The sequence below is a fragment of the Hydractinia symbiolongicarpus genome, chromosome 13 (assembly GCF_029227915.1).
Source record: "Hydractinia symbiolongicarpus strain clone_291-10 chromosome 13, HSymV2.1, whole genome shotgun sequence".
NCBI lineage: Eukaryota > Metazoa > Cnidaria > Hydrozoa > Anthoathecata > Hydractiniidae > Hydractinia > Hydractinia symbiolongicarpus.
In genome coordinates, this window is record NC_079887.1 from 6,765,166 (window position 1) to 6,791,338 (window position 26,173).

At 33.8% G+C, this 26,173-nt stretch overlaps 3 protein-coding genes across 3 annotated transcripts in view; 2 read left to right on the plus strand and 1 right to left on the minus strand.

The window, feature by feature from the left end:
* Positions 1-3,505, plus strand: part of LOC130623362 (uncharacterized) — a 28,348-nt gene extending 24,843 nt beyond the window's left edge. The window contains exon 2 of the mRNA XM_057438837.1: positions 2,814-3,505. Within this exon, the coding sequence (XP_057294820.1) occupies positions 2,814-3,272 (459 nt within the window). The 3' untranslated portion in view covers positions 3,273-3,505. The remainder of the gene's footprint in view (positions 1-2,813) is intronic.
* Positions 215-7,314, minus strand: LOC130623363 (zinc finger protein 22-like). Its single transcript, XM_057438838.1, has 2 exons — positions 6,283-7,314; positions 215-724 (listed from the first exon to the last, which is right to left on the minus strand). The coding sequence occupies exons 1-2, from the start codon at positions 6,547-6,549 to the stop codon at positions 428-430; spliced, it is 564 nt and encodes a 187-aa protein (XP_057294821.1). The 5' UTR covers positions 6,550-7,314; the 3' UTR covers positions 215-427.
* Positions 7,315-8,325: 1,011 nt separating this feature from the next.
* Positions 8,326-10,958, plus strand: LOC130623357 (uncharacterized). The gene is made up of 2 exons (XM_057438829.1): positions 8,326-9,885; positions 10,021-10,958. The coding sequence occupies exons 1-2, from the start codon at positions 8,923-8,925 to the stop codon at positions 10,954-10,956; spliced, it is 1,899 nt and encodes a 632-aa protein (XP_057294812.1). The 5' UTR covers positions 8,326-8,922; the 3' UTR covers positions 10,957-10,958.
* The last annotated feature ends 15,215 nt before the right edge of the window (positions 10,959-26,173 follow it).

A 26,173-nucleotide genomic window follows, 5' to 3' on the forward strand; every position in this document is an offset into this window, starting at 1 on the left:
CAATTGATTGATGAAAGACATCTGTGAAAAAAGACTAGTCAAGTTTCTTATAACGTTGTTTCTTATATACAAAAAACGTGTACATATATTCGTAGAGACAGAGCTCCACTGATAAAGAGAATTTTCAGTCAAAAAACTTAAATTAGCTTGAAATATGCTTGTGAGGAAATCAAAAGTTTTACGCATGTTTTTAATTTAAAAAGAAAAGGCGAAGGGACACGTCTTCTACTATAGCTACATATTTTTCGAACAAATTAAAGCTCAAATTTATTTATATATATATCTACACAGTATAATCAAACTGAATTATAAATTTATTGAGTAAAAGTCGTAATGTGTGATAAATAAACTAAATAAGCAACACACAATAGTTCAGATTGTTGATGCTTTCACAAACCAACTCAATCATATTTTTTCTACATACATATCACGTGTTTTCATTTTTATACTGTGGTTTTAACGTTACTAATACATCTTTAGCGGCCGGATGATATGACTCCATTAAATATACAACCGGAGGGGGAGATATAACTTTGGGCTTTTTCTCAGAAGTTTCTTGGCTTTTTCGTTTCCTTGTTTGTGTCCTTGGTGTCCTGTTAGATTTTGGATCAATGCCGTGTGTTTTCTTGTGTGAATATAACTGACCAGCTTGAGGAAACGCTTTTTCACAAAGTGGACATTGATATGGTTTTTCACCAGTATGTATTCGTTCATGTTGATCAAGCTATAAAAAACGAAGGTAAAATGGTAAACAGCTTCCAAAAACTTGTGTTGAATAAACTATGTTAAAAATATAAATGTTTATAGGAACTTTAAAGGAGGCATTTTCATAATCTCGTGATTTTTTATTTAAATCGCGAATGTTAGGTTGCCACTTTTTCATAGAATCAAATTTGAGGAGATTTGAGGACTTTTGTTAAAAATATTGAATCTTCTCTTATAATAATACGGAGAGTGTGTCCGTCTGTCTGTGACAGGCAAAGTGGATGTGTTCATTTTCCTTTGATGTAGCCGAAATTTCCTTTGAAGTCTCCGAAAAAGTTATATCCATTTTGCCAGCGGGTTTACTTTGTTTACATCACGTGATCTAAATGATGCAACTTGATTTGCTGAAAAGATTTTAACGGCTAACTCCCGAAAAATGGTAACCCTCGACACAAAAGCAACAACAAGAAAACAGCCCCTTCGTCTTGAAAAATTGCAAAAAGTAATTCAGAGAAAGAAAAGTCCAAGAAATGAAGTGAGAAGTGGTAGCTAGAGCTAGAAGTAAAGTAGTAAAGTTAGAAGAAGAAAATAGAAGCTAGAGGTTGAAGTGGATTTGAAATCACAAATAGTAAGAACTTTGATGTTTTTAGACGTTTAGTTTTTATGTCACTGGAGCAAGCAGACTCGCATTTTCCAAGAAAAGCCTCAAATTCTTGAAGTTTCATATTTTAGCGCTTTTTTAAAAACAAACCTAGCCACCATATTTGTTTATGTTTTTGTTGCATAATTAATGTATCCCCTGGTGCGTAACTAATGTGTTTGTCCTAAAATTCAAAATGCTACATAAAGCTGTTAGCTGACTAACAAACGGAAAACTTTGGTTTGTTGAACTTACTGATCACTGTAATGTTATTATTTTTACATTACTATTGTTTCTCTTTATATGTGTTTTACTAAGCATAAATAGCTAGCTTTAGTTTTAGCTAAGTGTTCCCAGTTTAAGTATATTTAACTGGGGGTCTTAGCTACTGATAGCTAGCTAATGTTATCCTCCATGGGCTAGCTCTAACCTATGACTTATATTGTTATTCCTCTTTTTTAATTATCTATAGCTAGCTACCTTAGTTTCCAAACTTCTTTTCTTTTATGAGCACGAATTATGTTGTAACAAGCTAGCTAGCTACCTACCTACAAAATCTTTAAAGACTTGAACTTTTGCAGATGTATTTTATATTTCTTTTCGCATTTCCTGTAAACTTTACAAAGCGACCACGTGCAATATGACAAGTGGAATATTTTCTTTCTCTAGAATTTAAAGCGTGTGTGTTAAGTTATTTTTTATTGTTTTGTTTCTGACATCCTGTTTAACTTTCGTCAGCCTACATGTAAAATGCCAGGTTATTTTTACAGGGGGGGGGGTGTAGCTAGACATTTGATTGGAAATTTACATGGGTTTTTGACTTTATTTTAATTTATGAGAGGATGGTCGTTCGGTTCGGGAAGGTTGTTCGTGTTTTTGTTTGTGTTGCAAACTGCTGTTTTTTAAAATTTTCTGTAAACTTTTGTGGGAAAAAGACCACATGCAATATACTGAAAGCACAAATTTTGTAGAATTGGCCTCCACTAAAGGCTGTTGTGTAAGCTAATGGCTTTTTCATAGTTCGTATTATAAACTTTTGTTGGGGAGAACTAAACTGTATGTGATGTCATTTTTGCTGGAAGAAAATTCCATGGTTTCACGTTTTTGTTGAGAATTTTATAATTGTGGTAATATATAGCTGTTTTTGGTGATGATGAAAAAACTTTTTTGTTTTTTATATTTTATGAAATGCCTGATTTTTCTATAATTTGATGTGTTTCATAACCTTTTTGTGGAAGATTTATGGGCAATAGCAATATAGAACATGCTAAATGAACTGATTTTTGTTGATTTGGATGTGCTCCTCAAAAACCGAGCTGTTTTACATTTTGTGTTAACTTGTGTGAGGACGGACCGTATATACACTCTGTTTTCCTGTTGTTGAAGTGTTACTTGCAGGATAGGTTCTGCTTGGAAAAAGTTTAGAGAGTTACTTCCTTTATTGACTAGCAGAGTCCTTTCAATTGAGGTAATAGGTAGGTTGTATGAGGCCTGTGTAAGAAGTGTTATGTTGTACGGTAGTGAGACATGGGCAGTGAAGCAGGAAGATCTTGACCGTTTAGAAAGGAATGATATGAGAATGGTTAGGTGGATGTGTAATGCCAGTCTGAGAGACAGAAAGAGTTCAGATGAGCTAAGAAGCAGGCTAAGTCTCTGTAGAATTAAAGATGTTATCCAGATAAGAAGATTGAATTGGCTGGAGCACTTGGAAAGAATGGAGGAGGATAATTGGGTAAGAAAGTGTAGAGACTTGATAGTTCCTGGGGCAAAGCCCAGAGGCAGACCGAGAAAGACTTGGCAGGAGGTTATAAGGACAGACTTGATAGAGAGGAAGTTGAGTTTAGATCTAACACAGTCTAGATCAGATTGGAAGAGGGTCATTAATATACCCCGTCCAACCCATGCTAGCATGGAAAACGGACGTTAAGCCGAGAATGATGATGATGATGATGATTTCCAAAAGTAATATCTTTTTTGATTCAAATTTACTCCTTATTTATTTTGGACATTCACGTTTAAAATGGTTGGTAAAGGTAACTACAGATCATCATACAAAGGAAAATTTTTTTGTGTTCTTAACCTGTTAATTTTTACAATTTGTGTATATTTTTGGGAAACAGGATAGTATGTAATTGAATAAATGTTTTCCAGATATAAATTTGATGTTTTTTGACACTTCTGATTGAAATAGGTTTTCAACGAAGTAAATATTTGAGATGTGTTATTTCTGACTTTATTATTATTGTTAGTGTTGTACTTGATTCTAACATTATTTTGATTAGTGTTTCAAGCTCTACACATAATCTTTGTTTTTTTCCAAACTACGGCTTTTTCATATTTTTGTATAAGCGTAAGGGAAAAACAATATTTAAAATGTGTAAAAAACTTATTTTTGCTAACTCTTGGAGGCCTCCTTTTTGACACTTCAGAATAAAATACTGAGGGTTTTCAACATAATCACTTATAAGATGTAAATATTTGAGATGCGTTATTTTTGAAATTGTTATTATCCGTGTTGTGACTGTTGGTGTTGTAACTGTCGGTCTTCTTACTGTCGGTTTTGTGAGTTTAGTGTTGTGAGGTTAAGGACTGTTTTTAATCAAATAATGTATTTTTCACAATTTGTGTATGCAAATAATGTATTTTTCACATTTTGTGTAGTTAACTAAACTTATATACATCGGTTACATGCAATATGACGAAACGATTTTTATTTAACATGTAGTAATTCTGGTACCTTAAGTGTAGTGATTTTTGTTGTTCTAGATGTTCTGACTAAAATGTTTTTGTTTATGGCATTTTGTCTCAATTAAGAAAAGTTTCAACTTTTTTGAGGGAGTACAACACCGAAAAAACTTGTGTTTTTTTATATTTTGTATAAATTCTTACCGGGCAGGACTCTGTACAACATACCGAAATGACTGATCCCTCTCTATTTATAAATTTGATGCGTTCCAAATCACAGTTTTTTGAAATTTTGGGTAATATTTAATAAGTACAAGATGCAAATACTGATTTTTGTTGAATCAGAAGTATTTCCTACAACCATTCTTTTTTTACACTTTTGTGGAGAAAAAGTGTATGCAATATCATCAGAATAACTGATTTTGTTGCAAACTGTTTTTCTTTTTCACATTTTGGATTGAAATATTGTTATAAAGGGCATATATCAATAGACATATATATGCCAAAATAATTTAATTCTGCAAACTTTGATTTTGTCGTTCACCTCTCATCTTTTATATTTTGATTAAACTTTTAAGGAAAACCATAGGAATTATTTAGAATTTGTATTTTGTGTTGCAAATTTAGTGCAAAAATTTAACTGTTGTGAGGGAGGACCATATGCAATTATATATACTAAAAATAATAATTTGATATTCTACAAGTTGTATTTTTGTATGCACTTAAATGACTGCTTTTTCTGAGTTGAATTTGATGGGTTTCATATCAATTTTGTGGAAGATTTTATGGCTGAAGACAATATAGAACATGCCAATTGAACTGATTTTTGTTCATATTTTGATTTGCTCCTCATAAACCTTTGTGTTCTACATTTATTGTAAGCTTTTGTGAGGAAGGACCATATGTATATACAATGTTTTCAAAATAATGATTTTTGTTGATTTGAAATTTACTCCTTGCTCATTGCTTTTTCGACATTTCAGGTTAAAATGTTTGGTAAAGTCAGTACGGATCATTAGACAAAAAATTGTTTTGTTAACCGGTTAATTTTTACATTTTGTGTATATTTTTGCGGGAGAGGATGGTATGCAACCGAATAAATGATTTTTTTTTTCAATAATCTTTGTTTTTTTTCCAAACTACAGCTTTTTCATATTTTTGTATAAGCGTAAGGGAAAAACAATATTTAAAATGTGTAAAAAACTTATTTTTGCTAACTCTTGGAGGCCTCCTTTTTGACACTTCAGAATAAAATACTGAGGGTTTTCAACATAATCACTTATAAGATGTAAATATTTGAGATGCGTTATTTTTGAAATTGTTATTATCCGTGTTGTGACTGTTGGTGTTGTAACTGTCGGTCTTCTTACTGTCGGTTTTGTGAGTTTAGTGTTGTGAGTGTCGATGTTGTGAGTGTCGTTGTTGTAACTTTTTATCAACTAGATTTTACACCTTGCAAGCTGTTCTTTTTTATTTTGTGTAAGATTTGTGTGGAGGATTTAATGTGATTTGATATTTGACATTTTGTGTAAGATTTTAAGAACATTTTTTTGTATATACACTGCTGACGTCAGAAAAACATCTAAAAGAACCTATTTTCCCATTGTCCCTCTGCCTAAGTGGATTTCTCCACGGGCCTTATCGACTAGTTTTTTAAATAAAAAGATATAGGAGATTTCAAAAAATATTTAAATTTTTCTTAGAAATAAGGAAGATTTTGAAGGTATAAAAAAGAGTTTTTGCTGTACCAATGTAGCATTTTTATGTCTGAGGTCTTTTTATGTCTTTTAAGTTTGAGTCATGTAATTAGTGACTGCATACCCAGCAGGATTTTCACGAATATGCTGGAGCATGTCCACAAACCGAAAAATAAATCTTAAGTACAATTTCGCTGAAGCAAAAATCTGTCTGTGTATCAACTTGTGGAAGAAGCTAGGTGACAAAAAAAACCCAAAAAAAAACAGATGCTATGTTCTTAAGTTGGACCTATGTATGTTTGTTTAAACCTGTATTTTCATATATAGTATATTAAAAGTGGGGTGTGCCACTATCTACAAATTATGTCCACATTCACCTAAAAATCTTTTTTTAAGATCACTCTAAAAATTTATGACAGTTCTTAGAATTGCCTCAAAATTATAACAATATAATAATGTGTATTCTAAAAACTTTTAATACTAATTTGTGCCAAAAGCGTTGCAATCAAGGAGACAAGTTGTTTTACTGCAGAGATGGTAATAACACAGACTTACCTGACTTTTCTGTTTAAATTTTTTTTCACAATATGAGCACTGATAAGGTCTGTTGTTTGTATGAATCCTTATGTGTTGTTGAAGATGGCATTGTTGACGAAACCGGTTCCCACATGTGTCACACTGGAAAGGACGATCATCTTTCTTATCTTCGACATATTCAGGTGTTTTGCCATGAGATACCACAAAATTCAATGCTGATGTGTTTTTACCACTACCACTATTTTGTACCAAATTTTGGGAATGTATAAAAGAATAATTGTCCATGGCCACTTCCAATCATTTAGTCTAGCTAGCTATGGTTTTTCTATTCTAAATTATAATAGAAATTAAAGCATGGTATATATGACTAGACAAAAACAATATTTATTTTCTAATCACAAAGAGTACAAAATATAACTCTTAAATAAAATACCAATACAGGGAGGCTGCTAGTTTTAGCAAAAGCTACTCAAATGTAATAGATGGATGAAAACAATGGGGAAAAGGAAATAACGTACAAAAAAGATGAATTTTAGTGTCAAATTAGCTGAAATAACCTAATGTTTTTAAACAAGATTTTTAATTTTTTTTAGATTTTTAAAAAAATGGTAACTGCAGTAGCGACCCACAAAATGTAGTAAATAAGGCTGGACGAACTCATAGAGTTATCCACAAGCCACTGACTAGTATCATATATAATACAGAATTATGAGGATAAGTTAATCACTAACGATGAGCGCAAGTGTGAAGTTAATTGTTACTCAAATACTTTCCTTTCATAACAAAACTTAAGTGTAAACTAGTGTAAAAAAAGTTCACTTCAAGTATTTGTGTTTTTAGAAATGTCATACCTCTAGTATGGTTCAGGGAATATATACATAGCACTACCCTGGTGTGTGATTATAACATTTGTTAGGAAAGTATCAGGTTTGAAAACATTATTTTAAGAATTGGTTGTATTGAGAAAAGTAAGTAAGCAAAAGTCGAAAACATCTTTGACAATAATGGAATAGTGCTATAAGTAATGATTTTCATTACTAAGCAACATTTCACTAATATATATACATACAAATTGTTTGTTATTGACAACACTTACAACTACATGATGGTTTGAAATGTCCTGTTCTGAACATTGCTGGAATACTACATTTGTTCCAAAACGCCAAAACAGCAACCTTTGTAAAGGATGAAAGAAATTTTGTTATATGCTTAACTTTTTCGAATTTTTATGTAATTTCAAGATTTTTGGATTGATTGTGCAAACAAAATTATTAAAGTTTGAGTCGAACGATTTATCGTGCCATTTTTTTATTTACTAGAGTCTTGTTTTTTTTAAAAAAAACAAAACTCGCAATATTGGTCAGTTGGAAAATTAATATGTAAAATTTTTGTGCAGCAAAATTTTCCTGTTTTTAGTGTCTGCCTTAATGGCTTTAAAGATGGCAAAAGCAAATCGTCATCCCGGACACTTTATTATTTTTTAACAAACAACTCTGAATGCTTGCATACTTATAACATTGGATTTAAAATGTTGTCATACATGTATCATATGGAAATCAGTTTCTCTACTTGCTAATGTCTTTTAGTTCTGCACACAAATTATTTTGTCATAGCCGAATGAAAATATACTGGTGTGAAATGCTGGCGTGCGGGCTTCGCATGCCATGATACTTTTCAATCATTTTAAGGCGTGCGATGTTCGCACGACATAATTTTTAATGGCGTGTGATGGCGTGTGCTCACTATTGTTCCGTTTTTTTCTCAAGTAATCATAGAACTCGCATACAACAACACTAATTTTGCCATGTTTTAAAGCAGGTATTTTGTTGCAAAGAAACTGAAATACGCGATGCGTTCATTGTTCATTGTTTTTTTTTTAAAAAAATATACATTAAATATAGACTATGGTGAAATAGTATTTTTTAACTCAAAGAAAGAAAGGGCTGCAAGCGAAAAATACTAGACGCCAACTTTGTAATCGTAAAAGTAGTTACGTGGTTAAACGTGGTTAAGACTAAAATTTTTACGACGATTTAAAACAAAATTTTTTTCTTTAGCTAAAATTACGATGGCTCTGAGGGGTCACACTTCTGTCATAACTTTTTTTTACTTCTGCACTTTTTTTGAAAATACTTCTGCACTTTTTTTGAAAATATATACTTCTGCAATTTTTTTGAAAATACTTCTGCACTTTTTTTTGAAAATACTTCTGCACTTTTTTTTGAAAATACTTCTGCACTTTTTTTGAAAATACTTCTGCGCACCTTTTTTTAAAATACTTCTGCAATTTTACTTCTGCACATTTTTTAAAAAAACTTTTAGGAAGGAACTTTATTTAAATATGGCGGATATAAACAGATCGTAAAATGCAAATATTTTGGTGCAATATGTTAGCTAGGCCCCAGCCCGAAGAAATTGTAGTTATTAAAATAAAGTTTACTTCAGTCCTCAATGTTTTGGTCAAAATATTTTTTTTTATAATATCTTTTGTTGCTTGTTATTTTTTGGTAGGTTAAAGGTTATATAGACGCTAGCTAGCTATTTGTGTGGACCTAATGGGATGGCTTTTTATAAAAATGTGAACATAAGCAACGTTTAACTGTACTAAAATTGGTGCCTTGGGCAAACTGTATTATTTTTTATTTTTAGTGTAAATCAATGGACAATATTTTAAAGAATACCATTAGAACAGAAATCAAATCATTTATGGATTCAGAAAATACAAATAATGAAAGAAAAGAAGACAAAAAAGACAAGGGTCCACGAAAAACAGAACAAAGACTAGGACAACTGTTATCCAAAATTCGAGCAAAGTCATCTGAAAGTGGAAGTTCACAATATTCTAGTCGACCCTCCAAAAAGTACAAAAAGTTACAACTTAAGTATGAGAGATATGATAACCTAATTAACGAATTCAAAGTGGTAAGGCTAAAAGATGGAGGAGGCCCAAGATTCGTTGACGTGGAACAAGAAACTCCTATATCATTCCAAGAAATAAAGGAACTAGCTAAAAACTTTTACTTTGATGATAACAACTGTAACAATTTTTCAGAAAACGTTGCTGAATGCACAATTGATCTTGTAGCAATCACAGGTCAAAATATTGATGAAGATGAAGACATGTGGGAATACCTTAAGAGAAAAGGCCTTGTTATTTCTAAAACATTCTTTGTCTTAAGGTCAACATATGTAGATTTAAGTGAGGACAATTTACCTGCAGTTTTCAACAATTTTAATGAATTTAATGAGTCAATGAATGTTGAAAGTACACCCAAACGAAAATTGTGCCATACCTGCCACTGTACCTACACTGGAATTGAATGCTTCATCTGCTTACAAAATCAAGAGTACTTGGAAAGTCTTGAAAAGGACAAGGAAAAGACTGCATTAGAACTGAACTTGACAACAGCTACAGAACTAAACGATTGTTTTGACAACGAAATGCCAAATAGTTCATTTGAAGGAAATCCTATTCCTGATTTGCCATCAGTTGCCGAATTAAGGCAGATCAGATTAAATCTATTTACCACAGATGTACCTGAATGTTTAACTGCAGAAAAAGAAGTAAAAGTTAACAGACACAATATAAGAAAAGACTTGATTAAAGCTTTCCAAGATGAGGTAATTTTACTGTTTGTATATTAATTATGACGGGAATTTAAGTGACAGATTTTGGTCCAAACCGGCAAATTTTCTTGGCACCAAAAGTTTTGTATACTTCCAATGATATTAAGTAAAATTTATATTATTTACTAGATCAAGGTGAATGAGAAGATCACTTACACTGTTATTGATTCCCATGGGCTCTCAGAAAATGGTGTAGGATCAGGTGTATCAAGAGATGTATATTCAATGTTTTGGAAAGACGTTGCAGATAGCTATTTAGTTGGTGCTGATGAGCGTGTTCCCTTTGTTAGACATGACCTCTATGTATCAGAATGGGAGGCTATTGGTAAAATTCTTGTCAAAGGTTTTATTGACACTGGATACTTTCCAATAGTTATCAGTCGTTCATTTATGCATTACTGCTTGTATGGGGAAGTGAATAATCCTGATGATCTAATAGATGGGTTTTTAAGGTATTTATCTCAAATGGAACGAACAGTTGTTCAAGAAGCACTTGCTTCTAAAAAATCTGATATTTTTACCTCAGAAGAATTTATGGACATTCTTGATCAGTTTAAGTGTCGTACATTGGTAACTTCTAGTAATGTTAATGAAGTGGTGATTGAGCTTGCAAGACAAGAACTATACCAGAAACCTCATATAATGGCAACATGCTGGAGAACTAATTTCGCCCCTCTACTAACACACCTATCAACTCCGGAATCTCTTGTTGCCTTGTATGAAAAGGTAGAACCAACGGCAAAAAAGCTTTTGGCATTAATTGTTTCGGACCCTGCTAACGAGAGTGAAAGAGATGCACTTCAGTATTTTAAAAGATTTGTACGGGGACTGGAAAATATGGAGTTAAAGCGACTATTGCAATTTCTTACTGGTTCAGAACTGATAATAGTCAATTCACTGCACATAATGTTTAAAAAAGATGTAACTGAATTCTCCAGAAGGCCAATAGCACATACATGTGGGCCTATGTTGGAATTACCATCAACTTACAACAATTTTTGTGAGCTTAGAGAGGAATTTACAAGTATATTGAAAAAATCAACATGGGAAATAGACATTGTATGACTGAGTTCATATTTCTTTGTTATGTTTGGTAATATATGATCATTTACTAAAACTTCTGCTTAACTGACCATGGTGACATTTTTTGTAATTAGGAAAATACCAATCAGTTTATTTACATGCTTATGTTTTATTTTTAACTTTTTTTGTGGTCTGTAGACGTCCTTTTTTCTTTATATATTACTCACTAAGCTTTACTACGGTTTACTATTTGTTTTATGTCCTAATATCAGTACAAAAATGGGTACGAGAGTATAGTTATGTTGCCAAAAAAGGATTTGTTATTTTGTTAAGATCTATTTGTTTTTACGATTGCAGTGTTTGTTGTATATATATGACTCACATTTATTTTGGTTTACTAGAAAAATTACTTATTGTATGAACTTTTTAAGGAAAAAAAGCAATAAGAAAACAACAAATGTTTATATTTTGTTCAAGTGTATTATGAGAATTCATCAATCTTTTCAATAAGATAAAAATACAAATGTAGTGCCTCCTCTGGATTTTGTGGTTGAGCGATACCATCGCGATTCATAAAATACTCTGCAAACTCCTGAAACTCGTACGAGAAATCACAATGCTCATTTTCAGTGACCGATTGGAATTCATTAACTTCCTGGGGATGCACGTTTTGTAAACAATCCTCTGCGTCAAACAAATGAGGAAGGAAAAACATAGAATCGGGACGACCACTTGGTCCACCATTATTGCTTTTTGAGATTAAATGTGAGTTCCATTCCTCAACAATTGAATTTAAATCACTTCGAATCAATGGCATAAAACAATATCGAATACAGTCCAATATAACTGGATCGGAAGTAAAAAGCGTGTCTGAGTCAGCTAAATCCTGGAAAAAATGCCGCCACCACCCAATACGATCCCGTTGTAACATGGCCCAAAATGACTCAATTCTCTGGTTCTGTGGCGATGTTGTTATACTGAAAGATTCCTCAGCGTCTGCGCCTGAGAGTGATCTCAAGTAAACGTGAACGGGCTCGATGAGTGCATGTTCAGTTCCATCATCTGCTTTAATTGTCAAAGGAAGTCCTTTCAAATTTAAAACGGCATCTAAATAGTATCCAGCGATAACTTCAGGCAGTTTATTAGTGGTCCCTACTTTAAGCCAAATTATTTTGCGTGAAAAGCCGTCAATACATCCATGAATGCTAAAACCATACGGCTTAAGCTTATCGTGGCCATCAATGTGCCAGACATAATTTGGGCCTCGAGCTCGGTATGCTCTTCGACGAAGGCGCCGTCTCTTTCTCCTATTTACTCCCTCTGGATCAAAATACCTTATTGCTAGCCTAACATCATCTCGTCTGCAGATTATGCCTTTTGACGTTAAACATCTATGAATGCGACGATAGCCCAGCTCAGCTCCACTACCATCCAGTTGCTCCTTCACAGCCTGCATCACATCTGTGTGTTGATTTCTAATACTTGCCAAGGGCCTTTTTCTCATACCATAAAGACGAAACCATCTTTTTAATGTCGATAAACTAATTTTATAGTTATGATGTATACGAAGGAATTCTAGTATCTCCAGGTATGTCAGTCCTTGATTGAAATAAACCTTAATAGCATCCTTCACGCTTTCCATGACGGTGTAGTGAATAAGGAGATACTAGACAACTGATTAATAACGCCAAAAGTGAGTTAGAAAATTAAAAAAAATGCAAAAGTGAAAAAAGAAAATTGCAGAAGTAAAAAAAAAAATTGCAGAAGGGAAAAAAATTTTTGCAGAAGTGAAAAAAAAAATTGCAGAAGTGAGAAAAAAAATTACAGAAGTGAAAAAAAAAATTGCAGAAGTTAAAAAAAAAATTGCAGAAGTGAAGAAAAAATTACAGAAGTGAAAAAAAAAATTGCAGAAGTTAAAAAAAAAATTGCAGAAGTGAAAAAAAAGTTAACAGAAGTAAAAAAATACTTTACAGAAGTGTGACCCCTCAGAGCCATCGTATAAAATAAACAAGAGAAATTTTCGTCATAACACCCTCCTCCGTTATAAATAACTTCCAAAACAACATCCGCACATTCTGTATAATTTTCAAAACAACACAAGAAAAAGTCCTTCTGCATGTGACAATTGATCACCATAACTATAATTAGATATCATGCTGACTCTCTGCTTGCTAAAGAACATGCTGGAAGTGATTTCACATAACGAAAAAAGCGAAAGCATTTAAAGAAACAGAAAAGTTGAACTTTAAAATTTATTTTTTAATTTTTTTTAATTTAAAAAGAGCAATTAAATTAAAAAAAAATTAAATGTTTTTCTTTAATATAACTCGCGAGTAACATGATATACTTTTTTAAAGATTTACTCGCGAGTAGTTTAATTATTGCGTTGTATTCTCACTCTGAATTATTTTACTCGCATTTATTTGTACTTCTACTCTCGAAGATGTGTAGCTTTACTCGCAAGTGACCTTAAAAATAAATAATTTACAACTTATTTGTCGTCAGAAAAAAATTATTCCCTGACACCTTTATTGAAATGAATATTTATTTTGGTGTGCGATTAGTGCACGTCTGAGGTATTTAGTGTTATTTTTTGGCACGCAAAGATCGGACGGGAACATTTAAACATGGCGTGTATGGGCGTGTGCGTGTGTGATCACACGCCATTTCGGATGAGGCCTGTATATATATACTAGGACAGCTATACTAGGACAGCTAATGATGTAAGATTTAAACTGTGGAAAACTTTTTCTATCCCCCCTGAGTGTTTGTCAGGTTTGACTATATGAGTGCTTTGAATAACACATTTGGGTAATTTTATTTTTATAATTGCATTTTATGCGCGTAAATCAAACCAGCTGAAATGTCATGTTGAAATCCTGTTTCAGTGACACCAATCACACTGAAATCATGATCGAGGTGAACAACGTGGGACTAGTTTATCACGATGTTTTAAATGATGGCCCTAGAGTACTGTCATACTTTCTAGTTTTTTAAAAAAATCATATTTTACAAAAAAAATGTGTGTACCTTAGTTGATTAATTTCCATTGAGACTTATTTTGTGAGGGCCGAAAAAATTCATTTTGTATACAAAGTTTACTTTTTGCTAATCCGAAGATTTTTTTGCAAAAAAAAAAACAAATTTTAATTTATTTTGCGAAGAATTATTTTAGTGAATGTAATATTTTTTTGCAATTTTAATTTATTTTAGGCTTATTTACTAGCATAAGGTAAAACCTTTAGTTGAACTTGCCAATATCCCAGAGACTAGCCATTCTTTACCAACTATAAAAAAAATAAATCAAAGAAATTCGAAAAAATAATCATGAAAATTATTCAACTTAAGGTAAAATGAAGAGTAAAATATGGTTGTGACTTCATAATTTTTTTTTTTTTGGGGAGGGGGGGGGGAAAAACTCACAAAATTTTTTGGATAAATCTTCACGAACCTACAAACTAATAATAATAATAATAATAATAATAATAATAATAATAATAATAATAATAATAATAATAATAATAATAATAATAATAATAATAATAATAATAATAATAATAATAATAATAATAATAATAAATATTTAAAGTGGCTAGCCCAGAAAATCACAAAAACCTATAGTTAGTGGATTGTTTCCACTGGGGGCCACTAGAACAAAAAAGAAACAAAAAATGATAAACCATAGACTGCCTCAGCTCAATCAAACATAGTAACATTTATAATCTGTGAAAATTGAAAAGAAAAAGAATAAAAAACAAAAATTAAAAAGTTAAAAAGTGATCTCCATTAGAATTTGCCAAATACATTAGAGATGGAAGTCTTAAACGAAAGCAGACTTCCATCACAGGTCACTTGGTCTGGAAGATTATTCCACACTTTTGCAGCTCTAAATGGGAAGGCTTTTTTGCCAAATTCCGTGTTGACCAAGGGAAGTGTGAACCTGTTTTTTGAAGCTCCTCTTGTTTGATGATTATGACAGTTTTTTGTCAAAAGGAATTTTGAGCGCATGTAATCAGGAGCAATGTGATTCATGGCTTTGAAAACTAATATGGCATCGTTTTTGATGAGTAAATTATTCATTGAATATTTCCTCTCTTTCCCAAGAAAGGTACGGACACATTTTAATCGTTTTTCTAGTTTTCCCAATCTACCTTGGGTGGCACAAGCCCATGCCGAGGAGCAGTAGTTGAAATATGGCATGACAAGTGCATTAATTAAAAGGTTTTTTGTGTGAGGTGTTAAACAGGATGCAATGGTTCTAATTTTAGAATATTTAATTAGTATTTTTCTATTTATGTCATTAATGTGCTTTTCCCATTGCATTTTTTGATCAAATGTTACCCCAAGATATTTAACTTTTTCGCTCCTCTTCAAAGGAATACCCATATAGTTGATAGTTTTGTTCTCAACTTTTTTTAAACGGCTGTGGTTGCCGAAAAAGATTGCTTCAGTTTTGTCCGTATTAATTGTCATTTTGTTATTATTCAGCCAGAGGTCGACTTGCGAAAGTTCTAACTCGACCTGAAAAAAGCAATAAGAAAACAACAAATGTTTATATTTTGTTCAAGCGTATTATGAGAATTCATCAATCTTTTCAATAAGATAAAAATACAAATGTAGTGCCTCCTCTGGATTTTGTGGTTGAGCGATACCATCGCGATTCATAAAATACTCTGCAAACTCCTGAAACTCGTACGAGAAATCACAATGCTCATTTTCAGTGACCGATTGGAATTCATTAACTTCCTGGGGATGCACGTTTTGTAAACAATCCTCTGCGTCAAACAAATGAGGAAGGAAAAACATAGAATCGGGACGACCACTTGGTCCACCATTATTGCTTTTTGAGATTAAATGTGAGTTCCATTCCTCAACAATTGAATTTAAATCACTTCGAATCAATGGCATAAAACAATATCGAATACAGTCCAATATAACTGGATCGGAAGTAAAAAGCGTGTCTGAGTCAGCTAAATCCTGGAAAAAATGCCGCCACCACCCAATACGATCCCGTTGTAACATGGCCCAAAATGACTCAATTCTCTGGTTCTGTGGCGATGTTGTTATACTGAAAGATTCCTCAGCGTCTGCGCCTGAGAGTGATCTCAAGTAAACGTGAACGGGCTCGATGAGTGCATGTTCAGTTCCATCATCTGCTTTAATTGTCAAAGGAAGTCCTTTCAAATTTAAAACGGCATCTAAATAGTATCCAGCGATAACTTCAGGCAGTTTATTAGTGGTCCCTACTTTAAGCCAAATTATTTTGCGTGAAAAGCCGTCAATACATCCATGAATGCTAAAACCATACGGCTTAAGCTTATCGTGGCCATCAATGTGCCAGACATAATTTGGGCCTCGAGCTCGGTATGCTCTTCGACGAAGGCGCCGTCTCTTTCTCCTATTTACTCCCTCTGGATCAAAATACCTTATTGCTAGCCTAACATCATCTCGTCTGCAGATTATGCCTTTTGACGTTAAACATCTATGAATGCGACGATAGCCCAGCTCAGCTCCACTACCATCCAGTTGCTCCTTCACAGCCTGCATCACATCTGTGTGTTGATTTCTAATACTTGCCAAGGGCCTTTTTCTCATACCATAAAGACGAAACCATCTTTTTAATGTCGATAAACTAATTTTATAGTTATGATGTATACGAAGGAATTCTAGTATCTCCAGGTATGTCAGTCCTTGATTGAAATAAACCTTAATAGCATCCTTCACGCTTTCCATGACGGTGTAGTGAATAAGGAGATACTAGACAACTGATTAATAACGCCAAAAGTGAGTTAGAAAATTAAAAAAAATGCAAAAGTGAAAAAAGAAAATTGCAGAAGTAAAAAAAAAAATTGCAGAAGGGAAAAAATTTTTTGCAGAAGTGAAAAAAAAAATTGCAGAAGTGAGAAAAAAAATTACAGAAGTGAAAAAAAAATTGCAGAAGTTAAAAAAAAAATTGCAGAAGTGAAGAAAAAATTACAGAAGTGAAAAAAAAAATTGCAGAAGTTAAAAAAAAAATTGCAGAAGTGAAAAAAAAGTTAACAGAAGTAAAAAAATACTTTACAGAAGTGTGACCCCTCAGAGCCATCGTATAAAATAAACAAGAGAAATTTTCGTCATAACACCCTCCTCCGTTATAAATAACTTCCAAAACAACATCCGCACATTCTGTATAATTTTCAAAACAACACAAGAAAAAGTCCTTCTGCATGTGACAATTGATCACCATAACTATAATTAGATATCATGCTGACTCTCTGCTTGCTAAAGAACATGCTGGAAGTGATTTCACATAACGAAAAAAGCGAAAGCATTTAAAGAAACAGAAAAGTTGAACTTTAAAATTTATTTTTTAATTTTTTTTAATTTAAAAAGAGCAATTAAATTAAAAAAAAATTAAATGTTTTTCTTTAATATAACTCGCGAGTAACATGATATACTTTTTTAAAGATTTACTCGCGAGTAGTTTAATTATTGCGTTGTATTCTCACTCTGAATTATTTTACTCGCATTTATTTGTACTTCTACTCTCGAAGATGTGTAGCTTTACTCGCAAGTGACCTTAAAAATAAATAATTTACAACTTATTTGTCGTCAGAAAAAAATTATTCCCTGACACCTTTATTGAAATGAATATTTATTTTGGTGTGCGATTAGTGCACGTCTGAGGTATTTAGTGTTATTTTTTGGCACGCAAAGATCGGACGGGAACATTTAAACATGGCGTGTATGGGCGTGTGCGTGTGTGATCACACGCCATTTCGGATGAGGCCTGTATATATATACTAGGACAGCTATACTAGGACAGCTAATGATGTAAGATTTAAACTGTGGAAAACTTTTTCTATCCCCCCTGAGTGTTTGTCAGGTTTGACTATATGAGTGCTTTGAATAACACATTTGGGTAATTTTATTTTTATAATTGCATTTTATGCGCGTAAATCAAACCAGCTGAAATGTCATGTTGAAATCCTGTTTCAGTGACACCAATCACACTGAAATCATGATCGAGGTGAACAACGTGGGACTAGTTTATCACGATGTTTTAAATGATGGCCCTAGAGTACTGTCATACTTTCTAGTTTTTTAAAAAAATCATATTTTACAAAAAAAATGTGTGTACCTTAGTTGATTAATTTCCATTGAGACTTATTTTGTGAGGGCCGAAAAAATTCATTTTGTATACAAAGTTTACTTTTTGCTAATCCGAAGATTTTTTTGCAAAAAAAAAAACAAATTTTAATTTATTTTGCGAAGAATTATTTTAGTGAATGTAATATTTTTTTGCAATTTTAATTTATTTTAGGCTTATTTACTAGCATAAGGTAAAACCTTTAGTTGAACTTGCCAATATCCCAGAGACTAGCCATTCTTTACCAACTATAAAAAAAATAAATCAAAGAAATTCGAAAAAATAATCATGAAAATTATTCAACTTAAGGTAAAATGAAGAGTAAAATATGGTTGTGACTTTATAATTTTTTTTTTTTTGGGGAGGGGGGGGGGAAAAACTCACAAAATTTTTTGGATAAATCTTCACGAACCTACAAACTAATAATAATAATAATAATAATAATAATAATAATAATAATAATAATAATAATAATAATAATAATAATAATAATAATAATAATAATAATAATAATAATAATAATAATAATAATAATAATAATAATAATAAATATTTAAAGTGGCTAGCCCAGAAAATCACAAAAACCTATAGTTAGTGGATTGTTTCCACTGGGGGCCACTAGAACAAAAAAGAAACAAAAAATGATAAACCATAGACTGCCTCAGCTCAATCAAACATAGTAACATTTATAATCTGTGAAAATTGAAAAGAAAAAGAATAAAAAACAAAAATTAAAAAGTTAAAAAGTGATCTCCATTAGAATTTGCCAAATACATTAGAGATGGAAGTCTTAAACGAAAGCAGACTTCCATCACAGGTCACTTGGTCTGGAAGATTATTCCACACTTTTGCAGCTCTAAATGGGAAGGCTTTTTTGCCAAATTCCGTGTTGACCAAGGGAAGTGTGAACCTGTTTTTTGAAGCTCCTCTTGTTTGATGATTATGACAGTTTTTTGTCAAAAGGAATTTTGAGCGCATGTAATCAGGAGCAATGTGATTCATGGCTTTGAAAACTAATATGGCATCGTTTTTGATGAGTAAATTATTCATTGAATATTTCCTCTCTTTCCCAAGAAAGGTACGGACACATTTTAATCGTTTTTCTAGTTTTCCCAATCTACCTTGGGTGGCACAAGCCCATGCCGAGGAGCAGTAGTTGAAATATGGCATGACAAGTGCATTAATTAAAAGGTTTTTTGTGTGAGGTGTTAAACAGGATGCAATGGTTCTAATTTTAGAATATTTAATTAGTATTTTTCTATTTATGTCATTAATGTGCTTTTCCCATTGCATTTTTTGATCAAATGTTACCCCAAGATATTTAACTTTTTCGCTCCTCTTCAAAGGAATACCCATATAGCTGATAGTTTTGTTCTCAACTTTTTTTAAACGGCTGTGGTTGCCGAAAAAGATTGCTTCAGTTTTGTCCGTATTAATTGTCATTTTGTTATTATTCAGCCAGAGGTCGACTTGCGAAAGTTCTAACTCGACCTGGGAGACAAGGGTATCCAAGTTTTTATGAGACGAAATAATTATTGTATCATCTGCATATAGATGGTGGTAGTTTGAATTGATGACAGATTTTAAGTCATCGATATACAAAAGAAAGAGCGGGGGCCCCAACACAGATCCCTGCGGCACCCCAAAAGCGTTTTCATGAAGCAGATCTGATCCTGTGTCGTTTACAAGAGTCAGCTGCATTCGACCTGTTAAGTAGGACTCGAACCAGTCAAAGGCAGCATCTCTGATGCCAAAACACCATAGTTTTTTTAACAAAATTTTATGATCAACAGTGTCAAAAGCTTTTTTAAGGTCAATGAGCACAGCACAAACAAAGTTATGTTGGTCGAGCTCAGTAAGAATAAAAACAGAGACATCGACTACTGCAGTTTCTGTGGAAAAGAGTTTTCGAAATCCGGACTGTCTGTCATTCAGAAAGTTGTGCTCAGAAATAAAATGAGACATTTGCTCATGCACTAACTTTTCAAAAATTTTCATAGGAATTGGCAAAATGGAGATAGGCCGATAATTAGTAGGATCTGTTTTATTGCCACTTTTAAAAATAGGCGAGACCCTTTTAGTCTTCCAACATTCAGGTATAACCAGTAAATAAAGATTTGTTGAAAAGACTTGATAAATAAATACTTAAAACTGACGAACCTGCTTTTAGCAGTCATGAACCAATTCCGTCCAAGCCTGTAGCTTTATTAAGTTTTAGTGAACTAATTATTTTTTCGACACTTTTGGTCTCAATACGAGCCCACCGAAAATCGTGTCCGCTAACAGGTGGATTAACATTAGTAGTGTCAGAAGAAAATTTAGAGGCTAGTTTGGTACCAACACTGACAAAAAATGAATTGAATGTGTTGGAAATTTCTTTTGGGTGAGAAGTTTCTGTACCATCGTTTTGGACTACTCGTTTTATCGAGGTAGTATTGCCTGACTTATCAGGAACCAGTTTTTTTAGGGTTTTCCAAAGTTGTTTTGGCCGTTTTTGAAAGTCCTGCAAAACGTCATTATAGTACTCGTTTTTAAGTCAATTTTTGAGACCTTTTACCTGGTTCCTTTTTTGTTTGAAAGCTTCCCAGTCTATGATGGATTTTGTTTTTGATGCTTTCCGTTTCAAGAAGTCTCTTTCTTTGATGGCTATTATTAATTCATCAGTGACCCATGCCTCAACACGGCCAGAAAATCTATGTGTTTTGAAAGGGGCATGTTTGTCAGCCACTGTTTTAACATTTTTATTCAGTTTCTCACATGCTTCATCAAGGTCATCATCATCATCATCATCATCATCATTCTCGGCTTAACGTCCGTTTTCCATGCTATCATGGGTTGGACAGGGTATATTAATGACCCTCTTCCAATCTGATCTAGACTGTGTTAGATCTAAACTCAACTTCCTCTCTATCAAGTCTGTCCTTATAACCTCCTGCCAAGTCTTTCTCGGTCTGCCTCTGGGCTTTGCCCCAGGAACTATCAAGTCTCTACACTTTCTTACCCAATTATCCTCCTCCATTCTTTCCAAGTGCCCCAGCCAATTCAATCTTCTTATCTGGATAACATCTTTAATTCTACAGAGACTTAGCCTGCTTCTTAGCTCATCTGAACTCTGTCTGTCTCTCAGACTGGCATTACACATCCACCTAACCATTCTCATATCATTCCTTTCTAAACGGTCAAGATCTTCCTGCTTCACTGCCCATGTCTCACTACTGTACAACATAACACTTCTTACACAGGCCTCATACAACCTACCTTTTACCTTAATTGACAGGACTCTGCTAGTCAATAAAGGAAGTAACTCTCTAAACTTTTTCCAAGCAGAACCTATCCTGCAAGTAACACTTCTTCCAACACCCCCTTCACTGCCCAACATATCACCTAAGTAACAGAAGTTCTTAACTATCTCTAACGAGCCACTGTTGTACATCATTAAAGCTGGAAATACTTCATTCTCTATAATCTCACCTTTGCAACGCTTGCATACAAACTGTATGCCAGCTCTTAACCTTCCACTAATAATACTGCACTTCTTATGTACCCAATGCTTGCAAGTCTGACAAAAAATTGAGTTACTACCAACCCCTTTCCTGCAAACTCCACAAGGCCACTTTCCAACTACAAGGTCACACTTCGCTGCAATGCTACTTATCATGACTTTAGACTTTGCTGTGTTTACCTTCAGCCCTTTCTCTTCTAGTCCTTTCTTCCACTTCTCAAACTTTTCAACTAATTCTTCCATCGACTCTGCTATGAGAACCAAATCATCTGCATACAATAACTCCCATGGACAACCTGTTCTGAACTCCATCGACAGCGCTTCTAAGACTAGAATAAACAACAAAGGACTAAGTACAGAACCCTGATGTACACCAACATTTACACTAAATTCATCACTAAGTGAATCGTTAATCCTGACACGACTTCTAGCATTGCTGTACATAGACTGAACCATCATAACTAGCCACTCATCCACACCTAATTTTCTCATAGCCCACCAAATAACTTTACGTGGCACTCTATCAAAAGCTTTCTCTAAATCTACAAAGGCAAAATAGAGATTCTTTCTCTTTCCTAAATACTTTTCCTGAAGCTGTCTGAGTAAAAATATTGCATCTGTAGTGCCACGCCCTGGAACAAAACCAAATTGCATCTTATCTATATCAATTCTTTCTCTAAGTAACTTATCAATCACTCTTTCAATAACTTTCATTACTTGATCAACCAACTTCAAACCTCTATAGTTACCCCTTTCTAATGCATCACCCTTGCCCTTGAAACAATTCACTATTACACTCGACTGCCACTCACTCGGAATAGCACCATCCTTTATAATCTGGTTAGCAAGACTTGTAATAAGCTCAACTTCAATATATCCAGATGCTTTTACCATCTCTGCAACAATACCTGATACTCCTGCAGCCTTGCCAATCTTCATTTTCCTAATAGCCTCCACTACCCATTCTGTCTTGATCTGCATGGCTGGCCCTTCTACGACATCATCATCAGACAAATTATCCTCGTCGCAATCAAACTCAGTGTTAAGCAACCTCTGATAATGATTCTTCCAAGCTACCCTTTTCTCCTCCTCTGTGCTAGCCAAAACACCTTCATCATTACGTATACACTTCTCACCTACAATATCTTGATTAGTCTTCTTCATTTGCTTTGCTATCTTGAATACCTCATTGCACTGGTCTTCCCTTCTTAACACATCTGCAAATCTGTTTCTCTCTGCTTCTGATTTTGGCTTATACACTGCTGTACGAGCCCGACGCTTAGCTTCTAAGTAAATATTTTTACTACCACCTGACTTCCACTCTTTCCAAAGTTTCCTCTTTTCCTTTATACACTGGTCAACCTCAATATTCCACCACCAGGTCTGTCTATGTCTAGCTGGTCCTTTCGTCCACCCACAGGTATCATCAGAAGCTTCTAGAAGACAATTCTTCAAAGTAGTCCAAGTACTTTCAACATTGTCACTATCACATTGACTATTGTAGGCTAACTGCTGAACTTTTGCACTAAATTGTCTTGCTACAATCTCTTCCTTCAGCTTCCAGACTTTTCGACGGGGCCTGTACTTTCCCTTGGCTTCTCTGACACTCTTCAAGATAATATCACAAACCAGCAACCTATGCTGGGAAACACACTCTTCCCCCGATATAACTTTCACGTCCTTCACCACTTTCTTGTCTGACTTTCTAACCAAAAAGTAATCTATCTGTGTCTTACAACCACCTGACTCATATGTTATCAGCCTACTCTGTCTCTTACTGAATGATGTGTTGCAAACCACCATGTCCGTTGCCATTCCAAACTCAAGCAATCTCTCCCCTTCCTTATTTCTGCTCCCAAATCCATAGCCTCCATGCACACCTCTATAACCTTCAGATGATTTTCCAACATGACCATTAAAGTCGCCGCCCACCACGACAAGTTCAGTGTCTCCAAACTTTGATGTGACTGCTATTAACTCATCATAAAACTTATCTTTATCTTCCTCACTGAGTCCACACTGTGGAGCATAAACTGACAGAAAAGTGACAATCCTATTACCTATCAAAAACTTTATCACTATAATACGACTATTAACACGCATAACATCTATTACTTTTTCTACCCACTTCTCTGCAACTAATATGCCAACTCCTCCATATCCATCACTATTACCAATCCAAAAAAGCTTATACCTTGCCCTCCTACCTTCCACAAATCTCACTGAAGCTCCTCTCCACCTAACTTCCTGAACACAACACATATCAACAGATCTACGTTCTAACATTTCAACTACTTCACCTGCTCTACCTCTCAGAGTACCAACATTTACACTAGCCATCCTCAACCTAGTGTTATCTACCTTGTGATAATTATTAAAATATGACTAAATTCCTGAGGTCCTTCAGAAAAGCCTCTTCACTGAAGTTCTTGTAGCTACGAACCTTGCATGTTTTAGGTTCAAATTTTGGCCTTTTGAATTTTCTGATCACATAAACTAAATTGTGATCACTGATGCTTAAATCCATGACACCAGTTTTAGAAATACAAGAACTGTTAGAAAGTATCAAGTCTATAAGAGTGCTACTATTTTCAGTAACACGAGTTGGCTCCGTAATATGTTGTTTTAGGAAAAGAGTGGAGCATAATTCCTTTATTTTGGAGGAAAGAGCATATTTTGAAAGCATGTTACAGTTAAAATCTCCCAAGATAAAAACTTCTTTTTCTTTTGGGAGCTTGTTAAAACACTGTTTAAAATGAGTACACAGGTTTTCGGTACTCTGCAAATCACTACCTCCAGGTGGCCTGTAAACCCCACACACGTAAATAGGTTTAGTTTTTTTCAGGCACACTTTCACCCATAGTGATTCAACATTTTCGAAGTAAAGGTGTTTCAAAAGGTGGCTATCCAAGTTTTCATTAACAAAAATTAGAACACCCCCACCTCGTCTATTCCGATCATTCCTATAACAAACATAGCCATCAATTTTAACGTCATTGTCAGTGATGGTGTCATCAATTTTGGTTTCACAGATGGAGAATACATCAAGTTTTGTTTGATGTAGCAGAAGTTTAACATAGTCTAGTTTGGATGACAGACCATTAATGTTGAGATGGGCCATTTTTAAGCCCTTCCCATTTCTGATTGCCTCAAAATCAAAGTTTTCATTAATAGTAATATTGATGTTGTCCGGAATTTCGTCACCAAATGACTCCTCATTAGCAAAGGGCAAATTACGAGAAAGACAGGGACTGCAAACGAAAAACAGTTTATCTTCAGGAGTCTTCATAAATTGTTGATATTTTTTATCAGAAATACGCTCACATTTTTTATGAGCCCATAATCCACACTTGTCACAAGAAAGTGCTTTGTGTGTTTTTGCCACAGGTTTTAAGCATGAAGAACAGGGATACTTAACAGGACCTGGGTTGAGGCAGATGTCCCCTGACAAGAGGATTAAAAAATAGAAATACTTGTGCCTGCTTGGCTTAAGTTTTGATAAAGCCATTAATTTTAATTGGAGAGTGAGTTGGCTTTCAGAAACTCTATTGCAGGCATCAAGTGAAGAGATAGAAAAGAAACTCCTATCTAGTCGACTCATTTCGTTGTTGTTGGGTGAGCTACTTTTGAACGAAGGTTTTGTATTGCTCAAAAATACAACGAACACAAAAATCAGTTTTAGCGTAAATGTGGGGTTTCCTACCTGAGTAAAGTTCTACGGTTATGTGCTCTTCCAAAACTATGTTTGAAGGATCTGAGGCAAGCCCATTTCCTTACGATGTTACACAGAAGGAGCAGCAGGAACCCACAACACAGCAAAGCTACCATATTAGATGATAGATGGATAAAAAACTGACTGGGATAAAAACAATTTATTAACAAAAACAATAATTTAAAAACTTAAAAAACAACAAATTAAAGAAATGAAAAGATATAAATGAAGTAAAGAAGGCAGTACAATATATAATAAATCAAAAAGGACTTAGCTGTCAAAGCAGGAGCTCTTCAAGCTTTAGTCTTCTTTTTTTTTTCTTCGACTTAGCGCGCCAAGACTGGAGCGTTTTAGATACGTCCGACCTCAACGAGAGCTAAGCACGGGATGACGAGAGCTAAGCACTAAAAATTTTTCGCAAGATAAACTTTCGCGAAATCTGAATTTGGAAATTTTTGGTGAGATAAATTTTTGCGATTCATAATTTTTTATGTTATGATAGAAAAGTGTTTTTTAACGATGTAATTTTCTTTCTAATGATATGTAAACTTCTCTTTACAAATTGGGTTCAACGTCAAAATCACAAAACAGTTTAAACACATTTCTAGGCTTGTCTTTTTCTGGCTTCCACGCATCGTCTTCATCGGCAATAACTCAGTTATAAGCCATACATACATTTAGAACATCAATGCTTTTGTTTATTTCTAAGTTTATTTCAATCTCGTTCCCAGCACCAGTTATCTATTTTTTTATCAGGAGGGCGAGCCAAGTGAGGGCGAAGAAATAACTTTTAACACGAAATAACTTTTAAAACCAGCAAATTTTTTATAAATTTTAGTAGATAAACTTTCGCGAATCAACAATTTAGAAAGTTTGTACTGAAAAAACTTCCGTGAATGGCCATTTTTGAAAGTTT

Bases quoted from the DNA above. Each gene is read 5' to 3' on its own strand.
- LOC130623363 (XM_057438838.1), bottom strand. From the start codon at position 6,549: ATGGACAATTATTCTTTTATACATTCCCAAAATTTGGTACAAAATAGT. The intron at 725-6,282 runs GTAAGTCTGTGT...CGTTTTTTATAG, and splicing joins AATTTAAACAGAAAAGTCAG to CTTGATCAACATGAACGAAT.
- LOC130623357 (XM_057438829.1), top strand. From the start codon at position 8,923: ATGGACAATATTTTAAAGAATACCATTAGAACAGAAATCAAATCATTT. The intron at 9,886-10,020 runs GTAATTTTACTG...ATTATTTACTAG, and splicing joins TTAAAGCTTTCCAAGATGAG to ATCAAGGTGAATGAGAAGAT.